Genomic DNA, 22,733 nt, shown 5'->3' on the forward strand with positions numbered 1-22,733 from the left:
GTTGTCCCGCTTCGTCCCACGGGCACCACCATCCATTACGATCGTTTGCGCCCGGGTTCGGGGCGAGAAAATTCGACCGTTTCAGTCGTTTTTCCGGCACACGGCCTACCGAGGTCCCGCTCGCGCACGCCGATCGCTGTGCGCATGGCGCGTTTCGAGCGCCACACCGCGTTTGGGCGCGTTCTGTAGCTGTCGCGCTTTTCCGGCGCACATGGCGATCAGTACGATCGTGCTTTTCCCCGGCGAAGGTATCTGCCCCCTCGCGCGTGTACGTGCCCGTCGGCCGGTTGTGCCATCGATTGTTCGCGCGCCCGCTACCCGTTCGTTTAGGTTCACAAGGGAAAATTCTACGTTCGTGCATCGACTCGACTCTCCGGTGTGGTAGTGGTGCTTTGCGGGCGAGCTGGTGCCTTTAAGCTCACCGCAAATCAGTGCAAATTGCAGCGACATCGTTCGGTCGGTGCGTGTGATGACAAAGTTTAACCGTAACGTGTGCCGAAAGCCGGCGGTCAAAACTGAGCTCACGGGAGGGTTCAAGCAGGGCTACGAGGTGGATCACCGATCGTTCGGTGGGCTAATGCCTGCCGGTACCGGTGCTGCGATGGCGGCAATGCACGTCAAACCACACGTCGGTACGCCGGGTAACTGTGGCAACGGTGCGGTGCATGGTGGGATACAGTCGGTGCAAAAAAATCATCACCCCGTGCGCGGTGTCGAGGGTAATGGCTCCATTTCGGGCTGCAATTCTAGTGGTGGTGGTGGTGGTGGTTTGGGAGGGCATACTGGTGGTGGTGGTGGTGTAGGGGGTAGTGGTTATGGCAGTAATTTCATGCCTGGGCTTAGCGCGGAGCAGAAGCTGAAACTCAACATCCAGCAACTTCACATCCGACAGAAACAGCTGCAGCTGACCGATTACGATGACAACAGTCTCAGCTCGGAAGAGCATGTCCTGGCACCGGCATCCGGTTGTATGGCCAGCCCGAACCGACCCTGTTTGACGTGGGCTTGTAAGGCGTGCAAAAAGAAAAGCGTTGCGGTCGACCGCCGGAAAGCAGCAACCCTGCGCGAGCGACGTCGGTTGCGGAAGGTTAGTTTCATTGGTGTAATGGAAAAGCTCGGAAATTCTGGAGAGTAGATTTTCCATAGATGTAGCCATACCAGAGGTGTGAAGCATATTTTTATCACAGCTATTCATACTTCGAATTCTATGAATACGTTCATGCATGATTTCATATCATAAAAAATATTCAAAATCAGGATATCGAGGTAGTTTTCAAATGCTTGTTTTGTTCTAAAATGTTTTAATTCTATTTGTTCTAAAGTGTCTTCTGATCTATTACATGAATTGTGACTTTAAAGCAACCTTTTTAATATACAGTAATGAATGATTATTTTCGTTTTTGAATCTGCCCCTTTATTGTTGTGCTCTTTTGGTTTATTTGTTCATAAATGTTTTATGCTCATAATTCAATAGGTCGTATTATTTTCTTGGGCGCAACAGTGTTTGCCGAATTTTATATTCAAACAATACTTAGTCGAGTATGCCCATGCTGAAAGCAAGAAAATACGCTCGTTACTTGAAAATATGATCGGTTCATGTACCATCAACGTTAGGTTCATGTACATATTTGTAGATATAATAACTTGCTTTGCTGTAAAGTAACTTAATTGAGTTTAAAGTGAAATTTGAAGCTGTCATAGTTTAAAGAAAACAATAGACCTCAAAAACATTCATAATTCTCTTCGATTTCCTCGACCAATTAATAAGAACACATGTATGTGGAGCACAAATGCCTGTAAAAGTTCTTCAAATAGTCACGAAAAATAGCAGCGACTTTTGTCCTGATAGCATTGTTTGTGAGAACCGAAAGTCTTATCCCCCACACAATCTCGCCCGTTGTAGGTGAACGAAGCATTCGAGGTGTTGAAGCGGCGCACCAGTACGAACCCAAACCAAAGGCTCCCGAAGGTAGAGATCCTGCGGAATGCCATCGAGTACATCGACAGCCTGCAGGCGCTGCTGGACGTAAGTGTCACCACCACGGTCCCTGTGTCCCCAACATGGTTCCCCCTCAACTAACCCGACATCTTTCACCCTCCGGCAGGAAACACCCCCGATGCATCCGAACTCGGACATCATAACCAACGGGAGCGGTTCGGTTCTTTCAACACCCCAAGATTACATGGTGAGTTCGCTCGTTCGTTACCCATCCACCGCGGACTAATTAACGGCTATAAAACCCGCCTGTCGCGTATCACTTCACAACCGAGGTGCGGCACTGCCAGAGTCCCATTTCCATCAGCTAGCGCCTTGTTCGCTAGCGGCGGCTTCGCACTTGTTGCGCCTTCGCTGCGCCTTCCCGCAAGTCCTTTTGCGGGGACAGAAATTTATCGTGATTTAATTGTTTGTTGATAAACATACCGATTGCCATATGGGCGTCTCCTCGGGTGGCCGTATCCTGTCATGAGAACCACCTTCACGTGGCCACGGGACGAAAAACGTCGTCTGCTGTGAAAGCGACGTGGAAGTGAACCACGGTGTGATGTGGCTGCGTGTTATGAATTTGCCATTTTGTGCAACGAGCAGGATCGAGGGTCCGGGGTCCGGTCGTAAGTGAACCGGCGAAAGATTTATGACCTCCCACCGAATGGACTACCGATTTCATTAATCGTTTCTCGGGGGATGCTGTGGTGCGCCTGGTGGTGTACCGCGTGCGAACGAAGCGTACTTTGTATTTGCCAGCGGTGTTTTCTGGGCTTCTCCGTAAAACAAAACAGCCTCACAGCGTGTGTGTGTGTGTGTGTGTGTGTTTGTCTCCGGTCGCCAAAGGGCATAGAAGCGAGATTGGATTGCTCGTTTGCCTCACCATGTGCTGGAAGATTAATGTGTCGTGAGCGGGTGACGTGAACCATCCGGTAGGAAGCGCGAAATTCCTTCCATTTTTGCGATCTGCCACCGCACGGAGGTGTCACGGGCATGCAGATCGTGACACCAACGCCTGGCACCGCGCGGCAAAAACCAGCGTTGAAAACATAATTAGCTCCATTTTCAGCGACACAAACGCCCGACCGTAAAGGCGCGAATTCGCTTTTCCGGTGGACCTCCCGAGAGCGCATGTGAACTGTGAATCCGCCTTAATACGGGTGGCGATCGTCCGGGTCGGAAAATGGCCACCCGGACTGGGACTGGGTGATCGCGACCGGCGGCGATCAGGTCCGGGGTGAAAAATGTCCTATCATTTATTTCCCCCGCGAGTCATAATATGTCAAACTGTCACGAGAAATGTCAGAACCGGTAGCAGTACAATTAGCCCCGAGTGCCCTGAAGAAGATATTATTATCGGGCTCCGGTGAACGTGTCGTTCGTCCACGCGTGGAAAGCGCCCTAAAAAACAGGGCCCACGTTGTCGAGCCTGCCCGGTATCGCACGCTGCCGGGTTCGATGCGTTCGCTACACTGTGTCACTGTCAGTCGAGTGTCGCTGTCTGCCCACACTCTAGACTCGGTTCTTCCACCAACCGGGGGCCTCGGGAAATCGAAACTCACCCTGGTAGGGTGTCTTCGGAAAACAAACCGCACACGTCGCCGTCATCACCGTGACATGATCATCTTCGTCCGTTCGGTTTCGTCGCCACGCTCGACAGCTGGATGGTGCCTTGACTCGCGGATGACTCGCTTGTGCGATCCGAAGGAAGCGATCGATCACAATTAAAAGGCAATATCGTGCACCGATCGAAAGAACATCATTCACCGGTTCCGGTCGTGTCGGCTCGCGATCGACCCTTTTGCTGGCAAAAAGCGCCCAAAAGGATCACATCTTCGCACAAGCTTAACCCACGAGACTCGACCCATGCCGCGAGCGCTTGGTTTGGGTTAATTTTGGAATACCCAACCGCGCACGGCCGCACCGGTGGAATGGCGCTGTGGTGCAGCTTTTCCGCCAGTACATCGGTTTTAATGAGATTTAATTGCATGTTTCGATAAATTTGTCTTCACCGCGGCTCGTGTGCGATGCGTACGCGCCGTTCCAGCCACGCTGCCCGTTCTCAGATTCACGCGATCCGGATCGAAGAACCGCCGGGACGGATGGCACGGACCGAGACGGACGATGGCAAACACGCGTACCGACCGATGCTCTCAACGTGGCGCATCTGTTTTTCCCTCGGGCGGTTTCCTCTCGTTGGTCTCTCGCTTTCGTGTTTCATTTCATTTCAGTTTTTTTTTTCGTTTTTCATTTATTACATCGCCCCGTTTAGCGTTCGACGCAGCAGACTGACTGGTCGTAAAGTTACGGGATGATGAAAAATGTCACATACGCAAAATAAGGGGGAAAATGAAGGGAAAATGCAGAAGGGAATGCGCTTAATCTCCTCCTTCTCGTGAGCCACGATCGCCCCGGTGCCCGTGTGATCGAGGTTGGCTTTATTTTTACACGTTCGCGGCGGTGGCTTGTCCGTTCGGCTGCCTGTTTTGCGGTATGAATTACGGTGCGTGCGTAATCTAACAGACGGCATCGTTTGTCGCAGATTTCCCCGAACGGCACTGGGGAGAAAATCTGCATCCGTTTCCAGCTGACTCGGGAGACTGGCTCGCCTCATGTGAGCCGACGGCATGTGCCAAAGGGTGCTGCTCACAAGGTGTTTCGGGTGATATAAAACACGACCTGTGTTAAGGGTGGCTCGGTACGACAAAAACACACACAAAAATGAAACGTTCTACACGCTTACCGCAACCCATGGTGCTGTTAAACACACTGCAAGCACGTCGGACACGGGAGTACAGAGAGTTTTCGATTTATTTTATGTTTTTTTTTTCGCGATTATTACTCGACGCGTGTGTTTTTGAGTTTTCTCTCTCTCTCTCTCTCTCTCTCTCTGAGACAACCACAAAACATGAGCAATTTCCTGTGGTCGGCAAATCGCCTGGCAGGAATCGATTTCGCAACACAACCGAGCAGCGAAACAGACCGCATGGCGTGTACCTATTTCTCCCTATGATTGCCTTTGAAGTTAATGTCCTCCATTTATTAGTGCTGAAGCGCTAATTACAGGCACGCCCACGTTCCCGTGCATTCTTGCACTTCACACCGCGATCGTTTTCGGTCGCTGGGCGCTATTAATTCTTGTTCGTCGTCCTGAGCAACAACAAAAAAAACCCCCGTCACGGCGGCCGTGAAATGATGAAAATCGGCTATCGTAATTCTTCCCGCCCGGCCTGTCACCGGTGGAATGTGAATCTGCGCATTCCCGGGGCACAATTTCCCAACCCAACCCAACCCCCCCGGGCCCTTGGCGTGCACTTTCGTCGCTCGATCGCGTTTCGACGGATGGATCCGCATGTTGACATTCCTGCCAAGGTCAGCCCCTTTTCCACGATCGCAGGATTGCGTGCGTGCGTGCGTGCGTTCGTGCGTATGCATGTGGTGTCTATTACTTTCTTTCCTTTCCCTCCCTCCCCCCTCCCTCCCCCCTCTCGTTGTTCCTTCCACAAGCCTTTCCGGTTGATGTTTTCCCCCCCATTGGAGGTCGAGTTTCGAGTGGCTGCGATCGGTTTGAAATGTGGTCAAACGTTTGTTACAACTGTCACTCGGGCGAGCGGGCTGAAAGCGTGATCATGCCGGGCATGCTGCCATACCGCGTGCGTGTGTGTGTGTGTGTGTGTGCATTGGTTCTCGCCAAAAGAATCAAAGAAATGATGTCGCTTTGAATTCGGTTTTCGAGGATCCGTTGCATGTTGTTGTTGTTTCCCAACGACATTCCTCCATCACGCGTCCATTCACTATGCGCTCTTTCGCCAACCCAGGCCGGTGCCGTTTATTCCAATTTTCGTCACCTGCCAGCATGCCAACGGTCTCAACACACCCTGATCACCGATCCGCGCGGTTAGTCATCACATTCGGAAACAAATCGCCCTCGATCCGGCTCAGTCTCAGGGCGATCGTTCGAACGCGCCAAAACAATTCTATCACAAACCGGTGGGGATTCACGCTTTTCGCTCTTTCATTATCATTTGTCACGGTGGCGGTGGTTCTGTGTTATAAACCGGTTGTTTGGCTTTTCCATGATGAGTCAAATTAATCTACCACCGGCGGCGAACGGCTGCTAAGCGTTGGTTTAAGCCGATCAGAACGCGAGCCCTCGTTGCGAGTGATTTTTTTTTCGCACGCAAATAATGACCCACGATAACTGTCGGCAGTTTCCATTTTTCCGCCCATCGCGTTACGCCGGCGATCATCGGGCAACCTTGCGCACGAAATTATTCACCCTTCACATTTATCTAGTCGATGCGCGATTATGCTCCCGTTTGTTTTCAGTCCGCGCGGGCAATTGTGTTGATCCGCCGGTAATCCCCGGCAATTACTATGGGTCTTTATATTTAGCCCAGGAATGATAGTAATTTCTCATTTGTGCCCGACCGGCGGAAGAGCGCGACGGAAGACGCGATTTCAAACCGTCGGCCGAACCCAAACCCAAAACCAATGCGCGCCATCGCTTACCTCAGCTGGGATTAATTAAAACTCCACCCAAAACGGGGCCCCATAATGCCGCGGACACAACTGCCGGGCTAATGAGTATGTGCTAATTGTGCACACCACACGCGTACCCGGGTTGGGTTTGTCTGGTTCTTCTCTGCTCAACGATTTCTCGTGACGACTTCTCCGCACGTACGTACGCATAAACGCACCACAAACCCTTTCGAAGCGAGCACGTCGGGTGATGACGACACCAGGATAAGGAGGATGTGTGCCAAAGTTCATTAACGTTAAGCCCCGATTCGGGTCCGTGGCAAGCGAGCCCACACCCACCCGGCAAGGATCACACACCGGGCGGTTTGCTGAATGGGCACGGTTTCTCTTCATCCTTTCTTTTTTATCACGCGCATGAAGCGCGCTGCGCCAGTCACGATGGATTCGCGCGGTTCTGGTGGTTGGATTCGCACTGCGCAGCTTTGATTAATTAGTAAATTAGCCCCGCACTAAGTGCAATTAATTAGCTCCCCCTGGGCCGGTTCGGTACCGGTACAGGATGCGAGCGATATCAAACGAAAATCCTCACACTTTGGGGGAAAACAGCGGCCTCGGTGCCTCTTATCTGACAGCTCGGTGACACGACAGCTCGCCGGAACACGCCCGCCGAACTGGAACCGCGAGGGATGCAACCCTCCGGAGTTGTTGGCAGACGTTTTGAGTCGCAACGGTTTTCATCACACACGGTGTCCCTGGATTTGCCACGAAACACACGGCAGCTGGTCATCCACAAAACCGCCCCCGATTGGCTTCGTGAGCTGCTGGCTGGCTTCGTTCGTTGGTTCTTGTGGGGTGGAATTTCAATTAAGATGTTTGCCACCGCGCAATTGCTACACCATTTTGGACGAGTGTATTTGTCGCTGCCGTGGGGGACGTTGGAATGCCCGGCACCTAGATTGATCCCATGGGACTAGCCCTGACTGGCACTGGCCAGTGTACGCCCGATCAAGCGCACCAAGCGGAACATGTAAATTGGGCGCTCTGGCATTTCAGGTATCGTCGTTTTCCTAAACGGTTAATTGCAAGAGTATTGCAATGTTAATGATTTCGTTATGGCGTGCCTTGTGATCGCTTGGAGAACAAGAAAAAAAAACGACTGCTGGTGGGAATTGAATACGGAACGGAAGCGTGTGCAAAGGAATAGTACCTTTGGATCGCGATCGGCCTCTGCAAGAGATAAAATGCTATGGTGATGATCTGCAGTAGGCTGTGGCTCTTTTTGAACGTCACAATTCGAGCCGTACATCAAATGACACCATTTTATTCGACGATTTTAGTTTGGACACGATACTAAACTTTGCCCACAGTTGTGACTGCACGTCATTCCCCTTCGAGCGCTGATTGTGCAATGCGTTTTCCCGAGTGGATTGGTCCTAATGGCGGCGAGTTCCATCACGCACAGGCTTACGGTTTCTCAGTTTCCGAAATATGACAGATTAATTTCGTCCAGATTTACGATCGCAACGTGTCACCGCGTGGAAGGGCGGTTTGGGAATGGCCATTAAACGAACGGCCATAAAAGAGAACTGAGAGGCGGAAAATGAAAAATTAAGGAAAACCACACACACACACACGCGAAAGAAACCCACTTGATACGTCCGATTACGTGCCCCCGTAATGGACGCCACAAGCTCGCAAACAAGAAGTTCCCGGTGATGGGAAGCCCACCCCGTCGGCCCACGAGCGGTCGGAAAGCCAGAGTGCATGATTAACAAATTATGATCTAATTAAGTGGGATTAATCACTCATTTAGCGCGTGGGTAAGGTTTTCCTTTGATCTTGCAGCGATCACGCAAGGCGCGCAGGATAATGCGCGGCTGGGATGAATCTCGCAGGATCCCGCGCGATCGTCATAAAGTGCACCGAGAAAAAAAAAGAAGGTGCCGTGTGTATTGACCCCAAGCCTGGATGAGTCATTGTTTTTGATCCACCCGAAACGGGAACTTGGCGCGCCGGCGGCAAGTTTATGGGCATCACAATCGCGCGTTTCCTAATGCCGTTTGTGCGGGAATGTTTTTTTTTTTGCTTTCCTCACTTTTACGCGATCCTGACGGTCGCCCGGAATAGGTTAGGGGACGGGCTACCGGCTACTTTACGACCGCTTGTGTCAGCTTCGGCAAAAAACAAGAGCGGCAAATAATATTCGGCGTAATAAATTTCACTTCACACCACGCGCCTCCATCGTGTCCCAAAAAAAAAGAAACCCCCGCTGGTCGGTGATGGAAGCGCATCAGTTTCGGTGACCACAGGCAGCTCGCTTTCCGTCCGGTTGGTTCTGGAAAATTATTTTTTTCTTCCAAAAAAAACAAAAACACAAAAACACTCAAAAGGTGAAAAAAAGAACACTCTCCCCCATTCTAATGTCCACGTGATTGCTACGCAAACACGCCCCAAAGCAACAAATAGTTACGCCGGCGCCCTATGCCGGTGTTACTGGCGCGTGATATCGTGCCTCATGTCGGTGCCGAAGCAAAACAATGCAGTAATCTCGCGCAGTCGCTGCGTCCCTTCATCGCCCGGGCCCTTTCGCCGAGGGATGACATTTTTCAATACCACGGCACGCACGGTGCGGCCTGCGATCCCTCGATCCGAGGGGTAAATAAAGTATTAAGTCCGCTAAGACCGCTTATTTTTAAAAGTCTCCAATTTCGACGGCTGGCTGGGCGGTGGTCGTTTGCCCAAAGCGCCCACTAATCACGGGCCCAGGGCCGGTGCCGAGGATGCGCCAACGAACGGCGAGGGACCACACCAGGCACCATAACCATAATTTCTCGATAAATTATTTTTTAATATTTCCTCCTGGATTAAACCCGTCGCCCGGATGCCGGGAGGCGTGGGTTTTGGGTGGGAAGGTACCAGGGCAGGGGATGGCCGCGACAACCAGTTGCCGTACCGCGTCCTCGCCACCAGCGCACAATGTTTTGAAACTGTCACGGAGAGTGAAAGTTTATGAATTCCGCCACCGTCTCGATGGCCCCCAGGAGGGGCCCAGGGAACTCACCCTCCCATGGGGGTAGAAGGGTGACTCTCGGGGGTACGAGGTTTAGAAGAAAGACACGGCGCAGCCAAAAAAAGAGAAAAAAAGAGTATGAAAAATGACACCGCCTTACGGGGTGCGATCATCGTAAGTCTTCGGTTGAAAGTGACATTTGATCGTTTGCGCGTTACGGTAGCTGCGTATCGTCCTTCTCGTCCTCCTCCACGCGTTCCATTTACCACCCCCTGATCGATGGTGTCGATTGCCCACGGTTGAGCCCGCAACTAAAGTGCCCGAAAAAACCCCGACACAAAGCGCACCAACTCACTTACCCTTGAGACAGACGCGCGAGTTAGCTGCGTGCGTGCGTTCGTGCGTGCGTGCGTGCGCGATTGATAGTCGTCACCTCGGTGCCAGTAGGGGATGGTTTTTTTTCTTCTCCTTTTTCCTTTTTGGAAACCGGTGCCGGAAGACGCAACCGGGGACGCGCGGGGACGGCACCAGCAAACGGTGCGGTGCCCATCGAACACGCCCCGATACAAATAGCCGCGTGTTCGAGCGGATACATGATTTTGTAATATGTGACTTTAAATGCCATCCTAAATCTCGCGCTAAGTGGTCCGTATTATGGGCGACACTTTTCGGCTTGGGTTGGGATTTTTCCTGCTTGCGCCCCTATGCGCCCCGGAAGAATGCCCGTCCCCCCGTCCCCCAGACCTGACGCCACCGAACCGTATCGGTTTCGGGACACACGCATACACCCAGCTTGCGTGTTGGGCCTGGTGGTGCTACTATCATACCCGGCCGGTGGTGGAAAACTGTGTCATCTTTGCGATCGAATGCGTCAGGGCACACGGTGAGTGAAACCCCGCGGGAATGCATCGTACAATCACAAGCCACCCGGCTGTGTCCTTGTCGCAAACATGCTGCCGAAGTTGGCCTCGCTCGGTGGCCTTGAAATGGGACCGAAGGGAACGCTTGAGTTGGAACGGTCGTTTGGGTCACGTTACGATAAGAGCGAAACGGCACAATGCACAACAAGCGACAACCATCCCGGGGACCGGAAAGAGTGTGTGTGTGTGTGTGTGTGTGTAATTCCCAACGCGGTTCCTTAGCACACGGATAGCGTGATCGTAAATAAGGATATTTGTTAAGCGGCGAACGTGCGCTCAAATGTGCAGTTCCGAGAGGATGCAACGAATGTGTTGGCTGTTGGTTAAAGTTTGAGAAGCAACTAATCCACCTCAGTTGAACGATTTCAATGGCGTGTTATCAGACGCTCGAGTGCACCCTCGATAAGGACACGCAATCAAGTGATGTGCTCGATGTCGCGAACCAAACGACCCATGGAGTGCTTTAACCCTGCGAGCACAGTGGTGCGGTGTCGATCAATTTATATACCCCACTTTACGATGTTAATCACAACCGCACCAAAACGCTCCCGGCCACAAAACATACCGGACGGACGATGGACCTTTTATACCCTGACCGCGCGCGCGCGCGCGTTGCTGGGCGAGTTAAAGGCGAATTAAACGCTCGCAAACGGCCTGTGATGTCTCGTGCGATGAAATCCGCGCACCATAAATCGTTTATTTTATGCTGACAATTCGCGCATTCACCGACACCGACACACTCTTGCGCTCCTTCGATGCGGTCCGATCGGTTGGCAGGACGAAGCCACATCGTCCGCGAACCGGGACGATGGTACGATTGCATCGTAAATGCCAGCCCAGTTATGCGCGCGTTGCGTGTGCTGATCCTTGATGGGTGCAATTAAATGGCCCCGCTGTGCTGATCCTCGCGCGTGAACCAAACCACCCATCCGCGTGCGCAGGATCATTGTGTGATCGTCATTGTTGATGGGTGTCGCGGAGAGCGATCAAAAATAGAACGATCGCTCCCTCCGGATAGTAGTTTGTAAATTGTCGCCTATCGTCGCAGCTCAATCTTCGACCCCACCCCGGAGGGGGCGTTGGGCGATCCTCGATTCGGCGATCGACGGTTCAGCGAGCTCCCAAAAAGAAAAAAGAAACACCCTCCGTCGTTTGATGTAGCTATTCGGTGTTGGTGTTGCTGCTGCTGCTTCTGCTGCTGGTTCCGTCCCATTCGCTTAGAGTTAAATGGCACACACGCGAACATAAGAGCAGCACCTCGGTTTCGAACACGAGGACACGAACATGGTAATATATACCTTTTGTGTCACATCCACTAGCGCGAACGATCGTGCGTCCCAGCCCTCGAGTTAAGAGATATGGCGACGACTTCATTTTATTTTATTGCCGAATGTCATCTTTTTTAATTGACGTTATAGAATCGTCGTAAACACCGACGTGTGTGTGTGTGTGTGCGTGTCCATGGACCAGGATCATCCGGGCACGTCTCGCATGGCCCAGGGCTGAGGGAAAATCCAACGAAATTGCACCACTCGAAGCTCGACTAAGGGGGAACAGGAAAAACGCTCAACGCGCCTTTGCGAGTGCGTGCGCTGGCTAGCACGGCGGTATAAAACTGGCTACGGCTAGAATAACTTACACTAAATTAGGCATCACAAATGTCAGTTTGTTCGGGCCCCGCTGCGGGGTTCGTTGTTTGGAGGCGAACCCCTCCTGGACCCCGGAGCGGTTTGCCACCGGTTTGTTACACGGTTGCGTTGGAATCTATTTTCGGGTTCACACATTGACGGAAGCTAGCGCAACCATGTCAACCGTGGGGTGTTGGGGTTTGGTGGTACGGTTGACGAAAAGGCCACCCCAACCCAGGGTCGCATCACGGACGATCGATGAGAACCACGCGCGCTCGCTGGATGCAGCTCCGTGAATCAAATTCCGAATAATGCATTGATGGCGGTGTCGCAACCTCGCAAACCTCGATGGAAGTGCCGAGCGGACAAATCACCGGACATGCCGTTGCAAGCTCGTTTAGCCCCCAAAGGTTGTCTCTTTTAAGACTCGAAGCGTTCTCGAACATCGACGAATCGCTCATACGCCTGTTCCGTTTGCTTTACCTTTCTGGTTTTTCAGAACTGCTGCTCCAACAGCTACCTGCGTGAACGCCTCGGCCAACTGGGAAAGGACAACGACCGGTACTCGCCCCTGGCAGGTAAGGAAGCACATTCGCGATCCCGCACCCTGCCCCCCCCCCCCACATTCCCTCATAAATCGCTTTTCCACCGTCCCACCGAACGTCACACCGGCGGAAAAGCGACCAGCGTCATGCATTATTGCCACGGTGTCTGTTGCGCATGGGAAAATGGTACGGGCACCCTGCGCTCGCCGGTAAATTAGAAAATTATGAACCCAACCGTGCGTTGATTTATCATCCCTTGACCGAACACGCCCGCCCGGAGCTGGTAGATTAAAGCTGAAACCAGGGTTTCTATATTTAAGCCCTCGTTCGCTCGTCCTTTTACGTTTCGCCTGCACCAGCGCCGCAGGAACGGGCTTCGTTCGTTTCGGGAGCCATCGATACGCTAATGATTTGGCACCATCCTCACTCACTTTGGGTTTGTTTGCACTTTTTTTTTACCAGGATACGGCCAAGCGCCCACTTCCGGCACGGTGAGCGGTTCCAGCTTGGACTGTCTGAATCTGATTGTGCAGAGCATTAGCAACGCGCAGCAACCACCGCAGTTGATGGCTCAAGCGTCCACCCAGGGTTTAACCGCCGGAAGCCCACCAACGGCTGGTGGAAGTGTCCTGAACGGTGGCAGTGTCCCGACCAACAACACCACCGGATCACACTTGCAGCTTCACCAGCATCAGCTGCTCTACGGGTCGCTCTGTTCGCCCTCACCAGCATCCTCGACATCCTCGACATCCTCGTCATCATCATCATCGTCGTCGGTGGCGTCATCGTCATCATCCTGCTCACCCATGACGCCACCACTGACGGGTTCACATCATCCGCACGGTCTGGTAGGGACTCGTGCGATCGCTCCACCACCGACGACATCCGCCGTTTCGTTACCGTAGATCGCATCGCCGGTGCGCCTCTAATTAGCTGTACATAGTTGCCTGATAGAAAACCATAAACGAAGGGTTGCTCACTCAACCCACGGACCGATCGTCAGGAGCTGCGATCGAGCGCGTGTGTGTGTGTAGCCGTTAGCAATGAACGAGGTATTATTAGTGTAACGGTCCTTAAGTATCCGCCAGGCGACCCGACGTTAAGCAGTTGTATTAAGCGAAGAATAAATCGTCCTAAGGTAAAGTCCTACAACATGCGTCCGGTGTGGTTTGAGAGCATGAGAAGTGCGGTGCTTTTGTTTCGTTAACATTTTATTCCAACGCAGGTAAATTTCATTACAACTATGCGGTAGATAGATACGACTAGTTTACGAGCCGATTTTGAAGATGCTCATCCTAGGCTTCGTCACCTCGTTTCATCAGTCTTCAGCTTACTGCAGCTGGTTCCCTTCTCACAGGTACAGCATCGTATGCACTGACCTAGCAGGAAGTCGCACTCGGACACTCCCGTACCGTTTGTCTTCCACGCGCACCGTCGTTGGTGATGTCGCCCTAAAATGACCATCCAATCATTCGATCATCGGATCAAACCGAACCATAACAAACCCGGTACTTACTTGTTGTACAGCACCAGAACGGTTCTGTTATCAGGCCGCTCGAACGCCACCAACAACACGTTACTGCTCGAGGATCGCGCTTCAAACCGCACCGAACCGGGCAGCACGAAGCGTGAAAAGTGTCCCAAACCGTAGAATATTGGCTGTTTGTACGCTTCCGTCCACGAGGTGGCATTGACGATGACCGCATTCTCGACGTAGTTATCGGCGTAGTTAGGACCTCCGCGTTCGTCCAGCACCAGATTCCAATCGATCCAACCGTGCACGCTGTGCTGAAGGTCCTGCAACACGTATAGCACGTACGATTCCGCTCGGTCCCACGAACCCAGTATGGGCCGGTGTTGCTGCAGGGGTTTATCACCCAGCGAGGCTTCCGTGTTGAACAGCAACTTGTCAGGATATCGTGCGGCGGTCTGATCCAGCAGTGAAGCCGGTGCCACACCATCCCAGTACCAGTGAACGGCTAACCCGTCTAGATAACTGGTGGCATTCGGGTGTCCCTGATCCATCAGCTGGAACCACCACGGGAAGGTGTACCGCTGGTCGTCTCCACCGAACAGCTTCACGTCACTGACGGGTGACTTCCTTAGGGTAGGTCCCAGGAACTTACCCACCCAGCGGCCCTGTTCCGGGGCCGTCCAGCCGAGACTCATGAAGTGAATGAACAGGAAACCGATCACACCATTCAGCGGCTCATTGCCAGTGGAGATGGCCCAAAAGTTCAGCCCAGCCGCGCGCATCAGCTCGAGATACCGCACGTGATAGTCGGCCCACGTCTGGTAGTACTCGGGCTTTAGTCGACTCGCCCCCGTCCAGTCGTTGTTGGTTTTCATCCATCGTGGCGGACTCCAGGCGGCTCCGATGAAGCGAATGTCCTCGTTACCCGTGACACGAACCAGCTCCTGAATCTGCGACACCTTAGCCTGATCACGCTCATCCAGCACGGTGAAATTCGACAAGTACGCATCATCCACCGGCCACTCGTTGTAAGCCCACGGTGCGAGGTCAAAATCGCACCCACCGATCGGGATGCGCATGAACCGATACCCGATGCCTTCCGTGCGGGAGTAGTACGATTTGTAGAGGTTTTCCCGCAACGGAGCCTCCAGCGAGGCGAGATTATGCGACACAGCCCCGGTGAACGCGCCTCCGAAGCCTTCGATCGTCTGGAAACGCTTCCCGGGGTGCAGCGTAATGGCGACATCGCCGGCGTTTACACGCCGGCGTTGAGCGTTTGGTGTGAAATTTCCCTCACTCAGCGCGAACCGCAGCCCAGCACTACTGCTGGAGGTGAGCAGAAACCGCCCCGGTTCGGTTGGTTCCACAAACTCCAGCGTGTCGCAGTACGTCACATTGCACACGCATACCGGTCCGTTTGCGTACTGACGCAACGCGCACGGTCGCAACCCTGGAAAGTTGATGCGCCATAGTGAGGCCACTATTACACAAGGCCACCACCAGGCCGGCTACGCGATCGCTTATTACACCCACTTACCGATAGCGGGCTGAGCGAACAGCTGAAGCACCAGCAACAACATCCAGCGTACTAATCTACTGACGCACTGGGACGATCGCATGGTGTCGCGCTTCGAACGGAACTGAACCGGTAGGGTGTGATTCGAAACAAGCCGAGCCTCCGCGGGGCCTGTGCAATCTGGCCTCTCGAAGCGTGGCTGATAATCGGAGAAACACTTTCTCCGTCCGCGAGCGCTTGCTGGAACGCGATAACGCTTGGTGTGTGCCTGGGGGCACACATCAATTCCGCCGAGCACAATGCGTTCATTCATTCAGAAACGCGGACCACTAGATGGAATTTGCTGGTTTTTACGTAACGAAGTAAATGAAGGCAAGCAAACACGCAAGATTTGTCGGGATTTTTCCTTTTTTTTGCGCGCGCGCGCCATTTGGCTTCTGGAGAACGACGAGCGTGTGGCGTTCTCTAGAGCCGGGTTTTCACGGTTAGCCGGTTTTCCCGACAGCCGGTCTTTTCCCGACAGCCGGTCTCTTTTTCCACCAAAGGGATACGCTTTTGGGAGGGCGCTCTTGTGTCGTTCGCCTACGCGTTTGAGTTGCAACGAGCGGACGCATCCGGACGAGCACGGTGTGTAAGCTATCAAAACATATTAAAGCCAACAGTTGCCATGGGCACGTGACACGGCCTGTCTTGACGCCGAATTGTGGCACTACCCGTGACGTGAAGGTGGTCCATCCGTCCACCAAATGCAGCTACTGGCAGAGACATGTTTGTTAGGTCTCCCGACTGTCCCAGGCTACGTTTGCTGGATCCTCTCGGTCGGGGGTCATGTTTGGGAAACGTTTCATTTACGGAAGCAACGTATCAATCAAATTAACTTCAACATCGAGCGAAAGAAATTGAGTTCAAACAGCAAAGTGGGGGGTTTGGCACTGATTGCACTAATAAAATGCACGCATATATATATATATATTTTAAACAAATAGGTAGTAACATTATGATCACGAAGCAGCTTGCACTGGGTGTAGTATAAGATCACCGCTACAGCACCATTTTACTCAAGATCCACTCCATAACGTATGCGACGAGCACGGCCCGGCTTGGCCTATCCGGGGTGGCGCAATACCGCGAACCATCCGAGATGATGCCATACTGCACAAATCGATTGAAGCCACCGAACGTACCCTGCGCCTGATAGGGTCCTCCCGAGTCTCCATTGCAGTGATTGCTGTTGTTATGTCCGCCGACACAAATCACGTAATCGTTGGTGCATCCTTTCTCCTTCGTCACAACCTGCGTTTCCGCCTTCATTAGGATGTTGGATGGTTTGCCCTTCTCCGTCAGGCCCCATCCGGTGATGGAAACCGTCAATGGCACGTGCAGCCGGAGGTTTAAGTACAGCGGCAAGCATATCGGACGCACCAGATCCCCGTCCAGGGAAGCCGGTTGGGCTAGCCTCAGCAAACCGACGTCGTGCGCGTGGTTGCGGAATTTTTGACTGATAGCGATCTCCTGCACATGCGAACAAGCCTCACCGGCGGCCTCACCTGGGGAACATTGGGATTTTTCCTCTAAATTGTACTCCCCCAGCCGGACCTTCTCCAGTCCCGGCTGGACGCAGTGGTGTGCGGTGAGCACGTACGAGGGATGAATGAGCGTGCCGCTGCAGGTCCTTTTGTACTTGTAGACGAGATACACCATCCACGGGAATTCTCCACGTTGGGCGTACGTGCCGTCCTGAATCTTGACCATCAGCCCAATCGTACCGCAGGGAATCTTGGCCAGCTTGGCCGCGTTTGGGTGCGATATAAGGCGATCGGTTTTGGGCGGTATGCAGCAAACGCGAGTGTCCTCGCCACCCGTGCCCGATCGCGCTCGTTCGTCGCAGAGCACTTCCGGTACCAGCAAACCGGTGGTGTCCTTGTCGCCGGTGCATTTCTGGTAGATTGTCGTAATCTGGGGAACCTCTGGACTTTGCTGGTCGCACAGCTTTTTGTGGCGCGCACACAACGGATGCGTGCAGCAGAAGTAGTTCTGCAAAGGGTGGAAACATTACACTCGTTAGCACGCCGTGTATTCAGGGGTTTTAAGTCGAGGGGTTTGTAACGCACCTTTTGGTCATGCACGAAGCAAAGATTCTCCTTCTCATTTTCTAGCAGCTGCTGTTCGGTGAACGATTGAAGCGTTGAGCAGTGGTTCCGCAATAAACACGCGCCCGGCTGACCTTTGACATTGCATTCGATGTCCTCCCGAGGACAGCAAATATGGACCGCCTTTTTCCTTCGCACAACCGGTTTGCAACGCCTACGCCGGACCTGTTCCAAGAAGAGCGGATCCGTCTGTCCGCTAATGAGACGTTTGTAATCTCCTGGACAGTGTTGAACCGGCACGCAGCGATCGTTTGGATCACCGCAGCCAACTTGGATCGCTTCCGACGCCTTCTGAGATTCGAGACTTCCTGCAGGATCAAACGACCAAACGGGCTAGGTTAGACAGGCGCGAATCATTGCAATCATCTACCGGACTTACCAACTGTGACGGCTAGAACCAGGAATATGAGTGCGGTTCTGGCGTGCATTTTTGTTTGTAGTCACGCACTTGACTGTACGTCCGGAACGTTCAAGATCGACTGAACTGGATTGGCGCTAAAAAACCTACATTGACTGCTTTTGCCGGCGTGTGGCGATCGCTTAATCGCGATGCCGGGGATTTTTCTTACTCAAACAGACCGCTGCATCTGAGAGAATGAGCGTACGCTCATTTCTTAATTGCAATATATTCGAAATCATGGATCTCCCAACATTGTGTGAGCATGTGCTCGGGGCTACTCACAAACGATTCATTGAGCATCGATTTCATGATACTGTGTGTTAACCCAGAGGAATCCCTGTGATGTCATCCAGTAAAAAGGATTCCTCCAATGACAATCGTTAGTGACGAGAGGGTGGAGAATGATTCACCACGTTTCGAATGGTAGATCATGCACCGAATCATATCGCTCTATTGTGGTTTACATATCCAGAAGCTGGAAGATAAAAGCAACATTTACTTCGACATGGAACAAGGCATTTCTTTTCGAACACAACGCGAAAAAACAAACAATATTTTTTTGCAAGGATTACGCAGTAAAAGCTGATAGTAAATGTGTTTTTGTTTCTTTACAAAGCTGCGTAGTAAATACAATTTGAATGTTTATGCTATGTTTGAATAATATTTTTCGATTTTATTCATAACATGTATTACATCTAGTAACTACAGTGCGCTCATAATTGTCTCGTACGGCTATGTTAATATAATGGTTAATAAGGGTTTCATAACCAGTGCATGGTGGTTACAAAATTGATTAAATGGATTAACCGAATGAGTTATAAAACTCTCTTACAGGACCTCTCTCAAGAATTTTTACTTGTTTTACATGTTACCAGAAAGAAACTCAAATAAGTTCTAATACAAGATTTAAAGTAAGCTATGTACATCGTATTCAAATAATAAAAAGTAAGCTATACATCGTATTCAAATTCGAAGGAAAGCTGGAAGGTGGAACGTAAGAAAAAAATCATATGCACTAAAAACTAGCAAATACATGTTTCTTAGTTGAATTTTTTTGCTGTCTTTTGTGCTTTTCCTTCTGTCCCTTAAGCAAAAAACTGAGCGTCTGTCCAGGGGAGATCGTATGGCGGGATGTTTCCTATGAGTAGATAAAATAGGATAAGAATCAGTTCTCAAATTGATTCGTATTACGTGGTGGGTGACTCACCTCGTTATTAGCACTGGTATTGTCCACCTTGGGAGATTGCGTGAGGATCGGATCAATACGGTCGCTGACTGTAATCGAACCGTTTCCATTGGTAGGAATGGTCGTTCTCATAAGGCTGGTGTCTACATTGGTAGACAAAGTGTTATCCTGATGAACATTCGTATTTGGTTTGCGTCGATGTACCGCGCTGGTCCCTTCGTTTAAAATCCTTTGTGATGTCTCCGACTTGCAGTAGTATTCATAAAACTGATCCAGCCGCACAATGCACTGGTTGCAAATGGTTACGGGAAGCGTGTCTGCGTGGGTTATTTTAATAGGCAGACAAACTCGTATCTTTGTGAGCAATAGCTTCCGCTGTGCATATGCACTAAACAATGAAACTTGCAGCTCGTCATTCGAGAGACAAATTCTGCAAATTACCACACTTGGATGGGCCATTTTACGCAAGTTGTTTCCAGCCGTGGTACGACCAAACTGTCAATTTGGATTGTACCTAGGAAACTGCATGCCTTCGAACAAATTGCTCGATGTATGCAGCAAACATCCTGTTCGCTAACACGGATTCCCGACAGTTGGTATTATATCTTGAGTATACATGTTTTAGAAAATATGTGGAACTTTTTCAGGAGTTTTTTCTGAGTTATTATTATTATTTTGTATACTGAACAGGCGAAAAATTGCCAAATATGTTATTCAAGCAGCATTTCGAGCAGAATGTTTGGTGATTCGACACTGTGCATTCGACGGCTGCTCGAAACAGCATCGCACGCACTCTTAATGCATGAGCAGCATCGAACGGACTGTTAATGACAGTTAATTGTCAATTTTACAAAAATACATACGAAAAAAAACTAATTACTTTTAATGGTTTAATTCGTCGAAGAAATGCTGTTTCTGGCATCGTTGGCGTACCAGTTTCAAGGTGTCTTTAGGCTGAAAATCGATGGTCAGTGGACGGTGTGAAAAGTGCGAAAATTCCTCGACGAAAAGCTACCGCCCAGCTTTTGCGCTGTGCCTGCAAATCCCGATAATGGTGGAATGAAAATCGGCAAAGCTTAGCAGCAGCGTTTGGCTAGCCACTGTAGCTGTACGCAATCGAAATCTGTTTGTGAACTGTTTCTGCTCAACCCAAGAACTGTAGCTCTCCAAAGCTAAGGTGCATATTTTCCCTGCGATTGAGCGTGATCCGATTGGCATCGAGTGCTATACGTGTTTATTCCTCGCACCGCGTAACCAAACGTTAGTGACGAAGGAGTGAACAACAACAAACCAGCAGTATTCCGGTCGAGAGCCAGCGCAATGTCGTCTGGACTGGTGGAAAAGTCGTTTGTCAACAACGATGAGCTATTCTATCTAAAATGGAACAACTTCCAGAAGAATGTCAGCACACAGTTCGAAAAGTTGCGCGAAGACGACGATCTAGTGGACATTACGTTCGCTTGCGAGGGACGAATGCTTACGGCACACAAGCTTGTGTTATTCGCGTGCAGTCCGTACTTCAAGGAGCTACTAAAGGTCTGTATTCAGTACGCGTGAATTGAAGCCTTCGCTAGCATGTTTCAATTAACCACAAACGCATTTTCTAATTCTAGAAAAATCCCTCCCCGCATCCGGTATTCTTTATGAACGATGTAAAATACGACGTGCTGAAAGCCATTCTGCAATACATGTACCTCGGAGAGGTGCACATCACCAATGAAAATCTGAAGGAGTTTATCAAGACCGCCGAAGGATTACAAATTCGCGGACTAAGTAAAGAAAACAATGTAAGTATCAATTAGAATCAGGCCCGCCGGAACTGAAATAACGCGCCATAGGTAGACAGATGTTACTAAGAGTATGTCCAGAGTGCAAATATAGGTATCGTTCAGCGTCAGTTTTAGTGCGTAGATGGTGATGGTTTTCTGCAGATCTAGTGTAAGGTAATCCGAGTGATCGGAACATACATGTTTCGGCTATTCATCTCTTGTTCATGGTTTGTGTTCACGTGTACTCGGACGTATTTTACGCACGATCACGCACTCGATCACAATCGATCAATCTAGGCTCTCTCCCACATGCAGGGCGACTTGATTCTACCAGCGAACCAGGATGCGATACGCCGCGATGAAAAGAGCGAACAGCTATTAGACGACTTCTGTCGAAAACGGGCGGACATTGGCGATCTGCAATCATCATCGGTGTTGAACATCAAGCGTGTCAAAACGGCTGCCGACGGCTCGATGCCATCTGGCGCGCAGGATGGCAGTGGTAAGTTCGCGTCCTGGTCGCCAAAGTAAAGACGATCAAGTACTCATTTTTTCGCAGTGTCGGACGTAGAACCGAAGGTTGAGATGGTAGAGTATTTGGACAGTGAAGCGGGCACCCACCAATCTCCAACGTACTGCAGCATGGATTCGTACGCGGACAAGAGCAACACGCATGGGCCCCGCAACACGATGAGCCATTTGGGCACAATGAACAACGGTTCGTGCTTTTATTTGACGGCAAGCACGCAACTTAGTCGTGATAGTAACATGGTGTTGGTCTGATTGCAGTGGCGGGTTTTACGCAAACTGGAGCCGCGTCTGTTCCTGGATCTGCAGGTAACCAACCCGGTGGATCTGGAGCACATGGTCATAACGTGCACGAGTACAAATCAGAAGACGACAGCAGTTGGATGGAAAAATCTCTAGACAATATATCCGTCAACTCGGAACAAAGCATGAAGTACAACAGCGCCGGCGGAGGGAGCAGCGGAGGCAATGGAGGAAACAGCAGCAATAGTGACAAAAGCAAGGGTCGGAGTAGTCGGAACAGCAACCGGTCAGTGGACGACAAAGCGAACTGCCTGACACCACGCTGCTGTCCCGTGTGTTCGCGGTTATACTCGAACGTGTCCAACCTCCGGCAGCACATGCGGTTAATACATAATCCGACAGCCGTCTGTTGTCCCATCTGCCAGAAGCACTTCAATTCCGAGCTCTATCTAAAGCGACATTACTCATCGATACACTCGATCAATCCCAACAGCACCGGTGACGGCGAGCTTGTCGATACTAAGCCGCCATCAGCACAGTTACAGCAACAACAGCAGCAGCAACAGCAGCAACAACAGCAACAGCAGCAGCAACAACCTCCGCCACAACAGCAACAACAACAAGGTCCTCAACCAACGCAACAGCAACAAGCTCAACAGCAGCAGCAACCTCAACAACAGGCACCAGCACCAGCAACAAACACATGGAATCCATACCATCATCATGACGCATCACAGTTAGTGAATCCTTTCATCAAGTAATCAGCATGTTACGGTAGCCTACCTATGACGACGGAGGGTTCGAAAGCGTTAGCGTGCGGTATAAACACACGACAGTTTCGGGGTCAAATCTCGACGGAACATCCCCGTACGCAGGACTTGACTATCCGGCTACGTAA

The 22,733-nt window shown here is 51.2% G+C and overlaps 4 protein-coding genes across 4 annotated transcripts; 2 read left to right on the forward strand and 2 right to left on the reverse strand.

Annotated features, from left to right (window-relative positions):
• Window positions 1–469: 469 nt before the first annotated feature.
• Window positions 470–13,523, forward strand: LOC128720435 (myogenic-determination protein). Its single transcript, XM_053814104.1, has 5 exons — window positions 470–1,087; window positions 1,904–2,026; window positions 2,106–2,186; window positions 12,524–12,602; window positions 13,032–13,523. Exons 1-5 carry the CDS (start codon window positions 470–472, stop codon window positions 13,472–13,474), a joined length of 1,344 nt encoding a protein of 447 aa, XP_053670079.1. The 3' UTR covers window positions 13,475–13,523.
• Window positions 13,524–13,808: 285 nt separating this feature from the next.
• Window positions 13,809–15,662, reverse strand: LOC128720189 (lysosomal acid glucosylceramidase). The gene is made up of 3 exons (XM_053813845.1): window positions 15,581–15,662; window positions 14,086–15,493; window positions 13,809–14,020 (listed from the first exon to the last, which is right to left on the reverse strand). The coding sequence occupies exons 1-3, from the start codon at window positions 15,660–15,662 to the stop codon at window positions 13,921–13,923; spliced, it is 1,590 nt and encodes a 529-aa protein (XP_053669820.1). The 3' UTR covers window positions 13,809–13,920.
• Window positions 15,663–16,551: 889 nt separating this feature from the next.
• LOC128720200 (kallikrein-13-like) lies at window positions 16,552–19,427 on the reverse strand. Its single transcript, XM_053813857.1, has 2 exons — window positions 19,317–19,427; window positions 16,552–17,593 (listed from the first exon to the last, which is right to left on the reverse strand). The coding sequence occupies exons 1-2, from the start codon at window positions 19,425–19,427 to the stop codon at window positions 16,601–16,603; spliced, it is 1,104 nt and encodes a 367-aa protein (XP_053669832.1). The 3' UTR covers window positions 16,552–16,600.
• A 1,188-nt stretch (window positions 19,428–20,615) lies between these two features.
• LOC128720323 (broad-complex core protein isoforms 1/2/3/4/5-like) lies at window positions 20,616–22,596 on the forward strand. Its single transcript, XM_053813988.1, has 5 exons — window positions 20,616–20,831; window positions 20,909–21,082; window positions 21,380–21,563; window positions 21,624–21,782; window positions 21,854–22,596. Exons 1-5 carry the CDS (start codon window positions 20,616–20,618, stop codon window positions 22,594–22,596), a joined length of 1,476 nt encoding a protein of 491 aa, XP_053669963.1.
• The last annotated feature ends 137 nt before the right edge of the window (window positions 22,597–22,733 follow it).

This window comes from Anopheles nili, chromosome 2, assembly GCF_943737925.1.
Source record: "Anopheles nili chromosome 2, idAnoNiliSN_F5_01, whole genome shotgun sequence".
Lineage (NCBI taxonomy): Eukaryota > Metazoa > Arthropoda > Insecta > Diptera > Culicidae > Anopheles > Anopheles nili.